The following is a 13,565-nucleotide window of genomic DNA, read 5'->3' on the forward strand; positions in this document are numbered from 1 at the left end:
CAGACATCCTCTTCCCAACTCCTGTTCCAACTTTATGAATACAACAGTCACAGACCACAACAGTTCATTCTGGAAAGGCAATACACATTCATCATTATCAACCTGCATACTGCAAGTGATGAAGTGGAAATTGAGATTCTGCCAACATTGATTGTCCACTGAGCTGGCTTTTGATCAGAAGGCTTGTTCAGGTTGAGGAAAGCTCTCTAGAGGCTAAGAAGCAGGCAGTTCGACCAGCTTTGTGCTAAATTGACTCCCTTGGGATTAGAATCCAGGATCTGTGGCGTGGCAAACCTATGCTTTACCAAACGAGCTAAATTGAAAAGTGCACAGTGAAGTTTTTTTGAAAATGTTTGGGACTGACCAACAGAGTGACTGGTCACAGCTAAAAAGCTCTCTAGAGGTTCCGCTTGTTCATTTTCATTATGAGAGGGAGGAGGCCGGGATGAAGGATTGCCATTGGAATCCATTGCTGGCAACAAAGTCTTAACCCCCAACAATGGGGTAAAATCTAGTTGAGCAGTAACTAGAGTAATGTCCGTGTCCCCTGAGATGTTCCCTTTATGTTGTCCTCAGTAGAAACAGTCGTCTCTTTGTCCTCCGGTCTCCCTCCCACTCTCTCAGGTGTCCTTGGACCACGACTCTCCTTACTTCGGCTTCTCTGTCATGACAATGTCTTTAGACGCATCTGAGAGGTAAACACAATGTTAACAATTCATCTTATTCAGAACACAGAGGTAGAGCCAAGAGAAAGCCAGTGTAGCTTAATATCGTAACGTATCAACGGCTGTTCCTGCTGCCCGTGTGCACACCTACTGGAAAATGAGGCAGTACTCGAACGAGAAGCCCTTGAGGGAAGCTGCTAATCTTTCTGCACTATTATTAGAGTTGATCATTTTGAAAACTGCTCAGTCCTAAGTGAAGATTCCTGTGAAGCGCTGTGAAGGAGAGATGTTGCACAGTTGATTGCTTGAGCATCTCAGTATGCCAAACTGTCTATTCTCTACGGTGGCCCTGAGGGGCAAAACACAACAACATTTCACAAAACACAACATTTCACGTTTTCTGAAATGTTTTTGTGTTTTGTGAAATGTCGTTGTGTTTTGTGAAATGTTGTGTTTTGTGAAATGTTGTGTTTTGTGAAATGTTGTGTTTTCTGAAATGTTGCGTTTTGTGAAATGTTGTCTTTTGTGAAATGTCGTGTTTTCTGATATGTGTTTTCTGAAATGTTGTGTTTTGTGAAATGTCATTGTGTTTTGTGAAATGTTGCCCCTCAGGGCCACCGTAATTCTCCCCTCTCTCACTTTATATTCTTTTGAGATACTATGCCAATTTTGAAACATCAATATATCATTGTCAAATTAACTAATTACCATAATCAAATGGGTCCATGGTGGAGATGATTGGTTGCCTCTGTCTCACACCAGTGGTATTGTTAGTGCTAGTGTTTCTCAATATTAAGGCCCCATTTCCCATAAACCCTGTTGCTTTCTGTCCCCCTTTCCCGCTTGCATGTCAACATGTTGGAAGTGATTTTTCCATCTTCTTTTCACTCCTTCCACCATCTGCTGCCAGAAACTCTGAAAGCTTTAGCTCAGTTTGCTCTGGAAGAACAGAACCTCTTCCTGTTTTGTGCCGTAAAGCAATCCAGCAGATTTCCCTCCAAATCCACCAGGTGTAGAAACAATGTAAAACGCAGAGTAGAGGCTGCCAATCTTCTCAGTGATGCCCTCGTTGCTTTGCGGTAATTATACTAATGTCTCAAAATGAATGTGGTAATGATTTATTGATGTTAAAATGCTGCATGTAGCACCTTTAAATCATCGGTTGACGAAATAATGATCATTTTAAAGCCTTCTTCCTTTCAGCTGTACTGCATGATAAAACCCAGGTAATGGGTTTATTTCCCAAATATCTATAGAGTATAGCGTTTTGGAAATGCACTCCTGTTCTTCATGTGTCTACCTGGTGTGTGTGTACCTGTCTGGCAGTTTCTGTGGATGCGCTGGACCAAGAGGAGGAGCAGAAACAGGGAGAAGCCGATCCAAGATGCTATCATACCACACAGCGGGAAGGAATAGCTGCCCCGACTGTGGATCACCTGCAGGTAGACACACACACACACACACACACACTGTGGATTCCTGCTTTCCTTCCTTTCCTTCCACACTTATATATATACAAGTTCACCCATCTGTACACACACACATTTTGATTTGATTTTTCATGTTGATCAAAATTTTAATCAAATTCGTTAAACGCAAGAACACATCCATATGCACGTACAGTATGTATTCATGTAGCACAAGTATATACGCACACACACACACACACACACACACAGCCTTACTCGGGACATTTTAAATGCTTTGTTTAGCTGTGAGTGTGACTGTAAAACACTGCATCAAGTGGTTTATTGCTTTTATAAAATGCCAGTAATAAACCATTGTATTAATGCAAATGTTCAATAAATCTTTTTTTAATTGATAAAAACTGAGTAATGATAATAAATCAATCTTATTCTTCTGGTAAGCAGTACAGTTCTGGATCAGCAGATTATCGGTTAGCACATGAATATGTAATCTTCAGATTAACTGTTCTGTGGTTTGTTGTGTCACACAACTGCAGTGCTATATATTATAATATTTTAACATATAATATTTTGGATTCACTGTTAGTCACAGGTGTTAATCAGGTATTTTACAACAGCTTCAAGCTGCTACATGTAGCATTTTAACATCAATAAATCATCACCACATTCATTTTGGGACATTAATATAATTACTGTAAACAAATGAGACACTGAGAAGACTGTCAGCCTCTACACTGCATTTTACATTGTGAGCCACCGGGTCGGATTTGGAGGGAAATCTGCTTTATGGCACAAAACATTTTTACACACACTCACACACACACACATTTCACACACACAGATTTCTTACCGATCCCACAAGCACCTGCAGCACCATCTCTCCTGTGCTGGCACTGGTCACCAGGACAGCTGTGGCACAACCTTTGGACACAGACAGAGAAAAAGGTGTGTGGCAAAGGCTTTTTCCAACAGGTGTGTGTGTGTGTGTGTGCCTATACCCACACCTTTATAGTCTAGCATGTCCTCTGTAAAGGCCAGCACGCAGGGGAACACACTGCTAATGCACAGTCCTAACACACAAGTGCCGATGAAGAGAAATACGCCGCTGTAGTAGAGGATCAGCATCATACACTGCACCAGTATCACCCCCACCTGAGAGACACAGAGAGAGGGAGAGAGAGAGAGAGAGAGAGAGAGAGAGGTAGGTGAACAAACCCCAGCGCTCCAGTCGGATACAGATTCTGTATTGTGCTCCGAGTGTACAGTGTGGATGAGCAATTATTTAGTTTGGCATGAAGATCCCGGCGTTTGTGTGCCTAACCTGCCGATAAGCCTCTTCTCACCGATGCCTCCTGCCCATCTCCTTTCACTTCCCACCCAGTTCAAATATTTGTTTTCTTCCTTCTTATTATGACCGTAGCAGAGACTTGCATCAGCTGAGTTCCTTTCACTAGACGCTGTTACCCGATTCGACACACACGTCAAACCGGGAGAAACACAAGCTTGAATGGATTCGACACTGGATTGGAAGTTCCCTCTTAGCGTGTCTGCAGTGGTGTCACAAGCGTCTCGTGAGCGCTTGTTAGCGATGCCAGTGCAAGTTAATACAGAAAATCCCTTTCAAACTGTTGTACAAGTTATTCATACTATTACAGAGAAATGGTTTCCATCCCTGTTGCCTTGAATTAGCATTCCTAATAAATGCTAATGGAAAATGCAAGTGGCAATTTATCAAAAACACAAGAGAAAACCCGATTGTCCTAAGAGTTTGCTTGCTCTGTGATCATTAGGCACTCCTGAAACTTCCCTTTCACACATGCCCTTTAATACCAAATATGCTTTTTAGTTTTTAAACAATGTGCATTTTCATTGTAGGCCTCTGTAGGAATCTGTGGTGTTTCCAGTCAATCAATCATGTTCATAACCTCATGTGGGCGAAATGGGGATGTTTAAAGGAATACATAGTTATTGGGAGATTGGTTAAGTGATGAGAACATAGACACCAAAATCATCCATGTGTCCCTGGTAGATCATTTGTTTCAGAGCTCCATGTTAACACTTTAGGATGCACTATATTGAGTGATAGTAGGGATAATCTCCAAAGAACTTGGTGTATTCCGTTAAATGTGAATGTGTGTTCATACCAGACTGAAAGTGAGCAGCCTGGCTGCTGTGTATCTGTAGGACAGGTAGATGAAAGCCAGCCTGCCTGCTGTGATGGAGGCCCAGAACACACTGTCCAGACAGCCTGCTGTCTTATGGCCCATAGACAGAGGAGGGGTAACCGCATAGGTGTAGACAAAGCCTGCATAGGAGCCCTGGAGGCAAAGACACACAGCAGGATTTTAGTCAGAATAGTGTATGGATGCCTGTACGTATGTATGTGAGCTCTAAACATGGGTGGGTGGGAACAGCACATCTCACTATAATTCCATCAGTTATGAAGAGGATGGCTCCGCCCAGAATATGGAGGAAGAAGAAAGAGGGAGGGCGACCCCGAAGCTTGGCAGGATTAAAGCAGCCAAACACACTTCCATGACCTGGGGAGACAGGAATATTTAGAGTTTCTTCATTTCCATGGAATAGAATGGTCAAATCAAGCACACACACACACACACATACACACACACACACACACACACACACACACACACACACACACACACACCCAGCCTTACCCTGGTCGTCGACCCCTGACTCAGTGGGGTTTCTGGAGGACAGAGAGTCTCTGTCTAGCAGACGAGGACTGGGGTTGAAGCAAGGCAGCAGTCTTTCATGATACATCAATGCAAACACTGCTGCTGGGACAGGGAGCTGACGGGACACACACACACACACAGTCTGTTGTTACCACGTGTCATCATATTGACATATGAAACCGGTGGTTACTGGTTGACCTTTCACCTCAGCTGGTTCAAACTGCGACTGGCTACAAAAGGTGAATACACGTTGTCTTATCTGGTCCACCACTCCATTTCAAATGGAGCATTTCAAGTTGGGGGTGAATTTATCCAATATGCAACATCAAAGCTTATAACCAGTTCAAGCCCGAGCATAAACCAACCAATTCAACCAGTTCAGGAAATACATTTTGTAGCTGAAGCACCAGAGCAGAAACAAAACGTACACACACTTATCACACGCATGCACGGACACATTTGCATGCACCCACACAACTACAAACATTATGTCAAGATATTGCGTCATCAGTTATCTGTACTCCTAGTCAAATCACACAACTCTACCTGCCTTCATATCTACAGGTGCAAGAGTCGTTCTCTCTTTTTCCTCATCATGTCCTACACCCTAACAAAAGAAACAAGAGGGGCTTGAGCTGCCTAATGTCCTGCCATTTTCACAAACATAACCAGTTATGCTAATGAATCCATTAATTAAGCTAATATTTGCAATAATTAGCAAGTATTTCTATGTCAACATACTTGTCTTTACATAACACATGGGCGGTATTAATATGAGCTCCGTATCGTAAAGCATTAAGGAGTTATAGTAGTTTCAAGATTGTTTTTCCTCCTCATTAATATGCAAATTTATGCTCCAAAATTGAATCAGATCGTCTACTCCAGTGATTCTCAACCTTTTTCATATCAAGGACCCCTAATTTAGTCCACATTTGGGCCTCAGACCCCCATTTGATGAGATTTTGTGTCTCGGACCCAAATATGCAAATATTTTTATTGTTAGATATGATTTTGTCCAGAATTCCATGACTTTCTGTATTGTAGGTAGAGAGATAACAGAGAAACTATATATGATCAAAACAGTCATTCTTCTACATTCTCTAATTGTGTTCACTTCTTGTAAATGATAATAATGGTGAAGTTTAACAATTCATCAATTTGCCCGGGGACCCCCTGGAACCCCCTCAAGGACCCCTGGTGGCCCCCTGGACCCCACGTTGAGAAACACCGGTCTATTCTACAAGGGGAACCTGTGGCGTCAGTATGAAGTTTCTATCATGCATCGGTCTGTGGAGTGATTGTGTTCAGAAGAATGTCTCGACCAAAACACAGAAGGAAACACTCACGTTGATCAAAGCCATGATCCAGAAAGCGTAGGAGACCCTGGTGACGCTGACGCCCTCGGTGTGGAGCGGGTACTGGGAGATGTTGTGCAGCACCGTCCCCTTCCCGGCCAGGGTGCTGCGGAGGTGCTGCAGGTCGGAGGAGGAGGAGGAGGAGGAGGAGGAGTTGGCGGTCCAGTTGGCACCCTGGACACAGCTGTCGTCAGCCAGGAAAGGGTCGGCGACCAGCGGGCTGACCAGCGCCCCCAGGCCTATGAAGAAATGCAAAACCTGGACAGAGGCGTGTGTGGGGGTGGGGGGGGTGGGGGGGTTTACTTTGGAAATGTGATCCCGTAAAGATGATGGATCACCGGCTTGAAAGTGGAATCAGTAACATAATCTGCAAGTTGAGACATGCTTACTTCAGTAAAATGGAGAATTTATTCTAATCCACATGCTGCTATTTGAATATCCTCATTATCATCAGCTATAATCATAATCAACCATTCAAAGGTGTTTCAAATAATATTTATACATGAAGAGAACTTTTCCAAACTAAAAAAAACATATCTGAACTTTTCATTTTCATTCAATATCTCAAATGAATTCATCCCATAGGGATCCATAGAAATAGAGGATCCAGTCTGTGAAAGTGTTGTGGTTTTAACAACCAAGGTATTATGTAATATGCAGTATATATCATTTTGGAATTAATCTCTTCATATATTTATGTGTGATCTTGCATGTTTCCTTGTTTGCCCTGTTTCAAAAAGCCAAATTTAAGACTTTTGAAGACCTTTTTAATGCTACCTGGAGTAGAATTTAAGACCCACACACACACACACACACACACACTATTCCTATTCACTATTCCTCATCCCTCTCCTCTCTGACCTGCAGGAAGACGGCGGAGTCTTTCTGGTACAGCTTCACCAGCTGTAGGTTGGCGATGGTGTCAATCACCCCCATCGCCAGGCCAGCGATCGCCATGGCGACGGACAGCATCGTCACGTGGTGACATAGCGGGATGATGGCAAACACCAGCGAGATGATGAGGGTGCAGGAGCAGAGGGCTGACAGGGAGCACAGGAGTCTGGGGAAGATATAAAAGTACCTCCAATTAAAATGATTCAGAGCACTGTACTGTATTCACCATATTCTGATACATGCTGTAATTATCTAATAATAAAATTCATTCATGTTCTATATGATAAGTAGGAAAATAACCTCCATTTCTGTTCCTTTATTTGGCTTGGATGCTTATGCTTAGCATTGTATTCAACATATTCAGATACATGCTGTAATTATCTAATAATAAAATTCATTCATGTTCTATATGATGAGTTCTTTGAATTGAGTACATTTGAGTTATATGATTATGAAAAACTTGAGATATGGCATTCAAAATACGCAGATATATGCTATTTGATAATGAAATGCCTTTGTGTTCTATCATCTTTTATATGATGAGTTGAGAAGCATATAAGCATGTATTTAAATAACACATGACTTTGCATCGATGATACCTGCTGTGTTTAGGAATATATCTGTTATACATGATACACACTGAAGTAGTGATAAATAAAAAGGAGGGTATGACCTCCAGCTGATGATCATCATACAGCAAACAACCACCAGTATAAAGAAAAATCCGTTTTAGAAAAGCATTCATTTATGTCCCCCCCCCCCCCCCCCCCCCCCCCCCCCTTGAAAGGCCCTTATTTATGCTTTAGGATTTATTTATAACTAAAAAGGTGTAGGACTAAAAAGATGGATAAACAGTAGGATACTTATAATCTCCTATCAATGAGTAATCTGACCAATTGCAGATCAGTCCATGCCAGCTTTAGAAGAAGGGGTTTCCAGACTGTTGTTCCAGTAAAGTCACCTTGATGACTTCTATTTACCCAGTCAGTTTATCAAAGCCCTCGAGCACCAGTTAACTTCCTCATTATCTTCACCTTGCATTCTCCATCTGTGCTGCCAACTTTCCACTTTGCTTGTTGTGTCCTAGATACCTTTCATTCAGTTAAAGGGACATTTCGCCCCATAGCCAGTGCGGTAGTGGTAAATGAAAAGAAGGGTAAACTATGACCTTCAGTTGGTGATCATCATCATCATAAGGCAAACAGCCACCAATAGAAACACAAATCACTTATATTTTCAGAAAAAACAAACAAACATACATTTATTTTCCCAGTAGTAACCCAAATTCAAACCCCTTAAAATACACTGTCAAACCATTCGAATTTGCAATGCAAGACTTTCTTTATTTTTGGGGAAATGCCCCTTTAAAGCTTAAGTTTGTTGATTGTGGGATGTTTAAGACAAACTAGCAGAGTCAGTCCAGCAGTATGAAGATCCAAAAAAAAAAGCACAAGGCACTGTGCCAACATCATATGACTCTGAGGTCATCATGCTAATCAGCCAGCCTAATTAAAACTCCTTGGAAAATGACTGAAGTGTGGTTGTGAGAGTGTGTGAGTGTGTGTGTGTGTGTGTGTGTGTTGGCCATAAGATCTTCAGCCACGACACTATCAAAGCGACACGATAATGAGATGATATGTGTTCTTTGGGCGTAAAATGATTCTGTCTAATGCAGTTTGTAGCTGTTAGCGATGCCCATTGGGCGGATCAATATTCATTCAGCAGAAAACGGCCTGATGTGTGACAAGGGAGAGATGCTGTGTGTTGTTGTGGTGAGTCGGAGTGAAATATGTGCACTATGCTTTTCTGCTTCTGGTTGACAGTAAGAGTTGCTTCTTAGTGGACCATGGCTGTGAAAAAAGGGTGTTAAAGTACCAAGAAACATCACAGACAAGCATAAATGGGTGCTTGTATGCGTCCACCAACACCCACACCCACACACACACACACACACACACACAGTGCCAAGCGAGGAACTGAAACTACCTTGTGTCATTTGAATTTTGCAGATAAGCCTGTCAAGTATTTACCTTTGTCTAACACTTAGACAAAGGTAAAAGCCTGAATGCTGTATTAAAAATGCTTCCAATCCACATATTCAATCAATGAGCTAATGTCTCAACCCTATAGGCTTTCTTCAGGATGTACACAAATAGAGGCTGCATGTGGCTTCAAGTCAGGCATACCCTTATCATACCAATGCAGTTTAGCCTGGACTGTCCAGTGCAGGTTGGAGGTCAGTTTATAGGCTGCATGCTATGATTTGTCATTCTAGTCAGTCTGCAGTTTTGCCAGTTAGGATACTACACAATTATCACAGCAAAGCTTCCTATAGAAGTATTTTAGGACTATTATATTGAGATGAAAAGCATAAAGTAGCCTACTGTTTCCTACTAGAAACTCACTATTGAATACCACAGACACTATACGTCCCTATAGGAATATTATAGGAATATTATAGTGATACCATAAGACATAAAAATACCATAAGGTATGATAAGCACTATAAACTCACTATTGAGTGCCACAGAAAACACAGTATGAACTACTGTCCCTGTAGGAATGTTATAGAGTTAAAACTACAGTCAGTATAAACTCACAATTGAGCACCACAGACACTTTCAGCCCCTATAAGGATATTATAGTGATGTTCCAGTACGGGGTGCTTTATTGTAAGTCATCACACCTATTTCATGTGCAGCATGCAAGTGACCATCGCAGCAGACTCACGTTCTCTTGAAGAGTCCTCCCAGGCTGCTGCCCAGAAGCAGGAAGAACTGCTGGGAGAAGAAGACCCAGGTGATCTGCTGCAGGGTGGACTGGGTCTGGCAGCGCAGGTCCAGGATGGTGGGGCCCAGGAAGGCGATGCACAGCCCGAAGCTGAAAAACACACTCCAGTAGGTCAGCGTCTGCGGCCAGTGGCGCTTAAACAGAGTCCAGAGCCGCTCGTCTACCAGCTTCATCTCGGCCGCTGACAGTGGAAAACCCGAGAGGTGGAAGTGGCCCCAAAGCCACCAACTTTTTATTCAGTGTGTGACGCTCTGGCACTCCAACAAACAATCAGGGAAAAAAAGCCACACGCGTAGGTAAACAGAGGTTTCGTTAAGGAGCCGCCGCCGTTCCGCCAGAGGAGACGCTAATTAACTTTTTAGACGGACGTGACGCTGATTGGCTGATGTCCCCCAGGGCCCGCCCCTCTTTCAGACTTGAGTGGCAGGGCCAGTGGTTCCTGGGGGGCCGTTGAGTTTGAGGGGTCCCCCAGCAAAATGACAAAGACATTAAATTTACTATAATTTAATTCACTGGAATTATCCCAGTTTGAGATAGGAATGGCACTCTCACCACTATTATCTCTCCATGTACAGTGTAGACAGTCAACAACAAAATAGCAGACATTATGCAATATGGTCCCTGGGAAAAAATCTTATCACATGGGCTTTGGTTATCGTAGAGGTCACATCAGGTCAATCTAGACAGTGAAGTAAACCTGAAAAACTTCTGTTGGCTGCTATGACCAACATGCATGCAAATTTCCAGGGTTCCAGGTTTCCAGCCGTGGTCTGTGATGATGCAGTTTTGTTTGTACATTAAACAGAATTTAAATATAAATAACATTTGAATTGTTATTATGCAGACATATTCATCTAATGCAAATTTAATGGCACGAAAAGTCTCCTGATGTCATGTCTACAATGTATCTATAAAAAATATCAAAACATAAATAAGCTAAACATAGATGCACATGTGGGATAAAAACACATTAAGTCCAAAATGCTATAGGGTAGAAAACTAACTAACTAACTGATTAAAATAGATTAATGATGATGATGATGTATGATTGATGATGTAATACTGTACGTCAGGATACAACTGTTATGTTATTCCCACTTAGGTCCTATGTGAAGGAATAGTCTCTACCATTTTGTTACAATAAAAGCCAAATCCTTACACCAAAGACACTTACTATGAGTCTTATATTGAAGGCAAAAATCTCCAACAAAACAGTGAATGAATCAGACTAAAAGAAAGAATAAGATTTATTTGGGTTTAAATGGATATTAAATCCATTTAAATGACCTCCATTCGGTAGGCAATGTGCTCACTCCAAAATAACTCTGTATTATAATGTAAGTGGTGCTTGACATTTCGTATTTCCGCCTTCATCAATAGCTCTGCATTAATGGAAAAAAATGAAGGTCTCCTATTATGGTAATGAATTCTAAAAAATTGTGAATCATTCTAATCAGAAGAAACCTTAAAGAATAGTTTTATTTATCTTATTCAGGTCACCATAATAAGTGGTGGGATTAAATGGATTCAATCCTGTGAATTGTGAGACTTTGACAGTGTTTGGACCATGTGGGCTTGAAATAATAAGCTACAGTAAACCTACACATAGTCCAATAGCGCCATCTTCTGTTAGTGTGGGTTTTTGCAAGCTTCCCCTTGCTGTGCTACTGCAGTTCCTCTCCATGCCTCTAAGGACTACATTATGTGAGTTAATTATGGTACAGTCAGCCCTCCAAGTAGACACTGAACAAGTGTGATCCAGAACTTCAATAGTTTATTTATTCATTAGTTCATTATTCAATCAATTTTGGCTTCTTGGCAGTCACAATACATTCAATTTCTCATTTTAATAACAGCGTAGACAAATCACACAAAATATTGAATATCACATCTTATACAAAATCTAGACTTTTCATCTTTTATAAAACATTTAGACATCATCTACAGTTTTTTTTTATATTTTAAATACAGTCTTCTATTGTTTTTTTTCTGGCATAAAATTCACTGAGAAAGATGAAAACATCTGTTAAAATACGTATATATTATTTCTTTTCATTACAGTATTTAAAATAGCTTCATTTACCACAACAAAACACATACAGTAATACTTCTGCCACTGAGGAGGGGAGGGGGAGGTTGGAAGTGTAACGTCCACAGCTACATCCCTCCGGAGTCCCAGCGGTTTTGCCCTGAATTTCCTCTCCTCGCTGCCTTCGCCTTCGCTTGCTTTCACAGACAGGTGGAAAGAGGGCAGGGATCTACACGCCATAATGCTTCCATCAGCTTCGTTCCGTTTTAGAGGAAGAAGATTGCTTCAGCGGCCATTTTACTCCATCTAATTGGAATTTGCCTTTTTGCTCTTAGATACAAAAAAACACATCGCCCCCTTCACATGGGCGTTTCTTCACATCGGCCAGCATGCAAGGTCAGCCACAGTGCAGCAGGTGCTGGAGTGGTTAGTGGTTCAGTGCTTTGCTTAAGGGCACTTCAGCAGTCATGGTGGGCACCATGGACACCAGCCACCCTCAGATGTCTAGCTGTCTAGCTGGAATACACCCTCCTGCAGTGTCGGTACAAACCAACAACCTCCCGATTACTGGTGGGGTTCTCTACCTCTCGGCTTCCTAAACAGCCTCACGATGTCGCTGTCGTTCATTTGCCTTTACTTATATCTCGAGTCCAAACGCGACCCATTCAAAACCTTGGAGGAAATCTTGACTAGATCTTGCCATTGTCCAAAGCAAGTTCTGATAGGATACCTTCTGCCTTGAGTATATACGAGACATGTACGGATGCTCAAAAGTTTGATTTTGTCGTGAAATTCAACTTACTACATCTCAGCAACGGACAATTCCATGTCCAAGTCCACCATTTATCTCATCGCAAGTGCCATTCTCCAGGACCGTGTTGCCAGACCAAATTTCAAAACAAGTGTAATACATGGACTCAACATGTAAATCCCAATAAATACCCTTGTATGTTACAGACAGCATTATGGCATATATTAGCATTTGCATGTTTGGTCCACATATCACTTGATCTTAAGATGCAAGTAAATGTAAATGAATGAATGCGACATCTGGAGGCCATTCAGGCTACCTTTAGGCAAACCGGCCACCCCTGGCCCAAGCAGTCAACAAGTCTTTCACAAAGCAAGCTCTTTACTCATATCTCACTGGGCTCATATCCATGACTCCTCATCTACGTCTGTCTTGATCTGAGAGAACAGCGAATTTTAGAGACTGGAAGAAGGAGATGAGAATAGGAAGCCATTGTGAATATCCACGCACGCACTCTCCTTGCGTCTCTTGCCATAGTGCAACGTAAATTTAACAGTCGACCTCGATTTCACCGCACAAGTCATTACACAGCCTCAACCCCCCGGTGAGCACCTTACGTGAGCATTGCTCAGGTTGTCTTCCCGCTGGATCTCAGCAGCACTGGAACAGCATGGGACAGGGCGGAGAGGGAGTCAGGGCAGAGGAAGGAGAGTGCAGCTATGCCACAAGCCCCATCCCTTATGTGTCTGCAGATATGAAACACTCTACTTTCATCCTCGAAGGTATAAGCGTGACTCCTGAAGTCAGTTCCAAACAGCCAGGTGGGTGCTATGAAGGACACCGAGCTTCTGCAACCTTTAAAGTAGCAGATACTAAGTGTACTTTCTCAGGTTATATGCGATTCCACACACTGACTTTTATGGTCCCAAAGCCAAAAGCTGCTCCCTGGCTGAGC

At 42.2% G+C, this 13,565-nt stretch overlaps 1 protein-coding gene across 1 annotated transcript; it reads right to left on the reverse strand.

Moving 5' to 3' along the window:
- Positions 1-187: 187 nt before the first annotated feature.
- LOC139660491 (major facilitator superfamily domain-containing protein 4A-like) lies at positions 188-10,003 on the reverse strand. Its single transcript, XM_071538650.1, has 10 exons — positions 9,771-10,003; positions 7,008-7,206; positions 6,138-6,404; positions 4,771-4,906; positions 4,517-4,632; positions 4,237-4,410; positions 3,097-3,244; positions 2,943-3,013; positions 1,981-2,101; positions 188-688 (listed from the first exon to the last, which is right to left on the reverse strand). Exons 1-10 carry the CDS (start codon positions 10,001-10,003, stop codon positions 648-650), a joined length of 1,506 nt encoding a protein of 501 aa, XP_071394751.1. The 3' UTR covers positions 188-647.
- Positions 10,004-13,565: the final 3,562 nt, after the last annotated feature.

The sequence above is a fragment of the Centroberyx affinis genome, unplaced genomic scaffold (assembly GCF_046629955.1).
Source record: "Centroberyx affinis isolate AG114_WGS23_722 - 3 ecotype Tasmania unplaced genomic scaffold, CSIRO-AGI_Caff_v1 ptg003322l_1, whole genome shotgun sequence".
NCBI classification, from domain to species: Eukaryota; Metazoa; Chordata; class Actinopteri; order Beryciformes; family Berycidae; genus Centroberyx; species Centroberyx affinis.

Excerpts from the sequence above, each read along its gene's own strand:
- LOC139660491 (XM_071538650.1), bottom strand. The coding sequence starts at position 10,003 with ATGAAGCTGGTAGACGAGCGGCTCTGGACTCTGTTTAAGCGCCACTGG. Across the intron at positions 4,907-6,137 it reads GGATCATGGCTTTGATCAAC|CTCCCTGTCCCAGCAGCAGT; the intron begins GTGAGTGTTTCC and ends GTGTCCCGTCAG. Across the intron at positions 2,102-2,942 it reads TGCAGGTGCTTGTGGGATCG|GTGATCCACAGTCGGGGCAG; the intron begins GTAAGAAATCTG and ends GTCTACCTGCAG.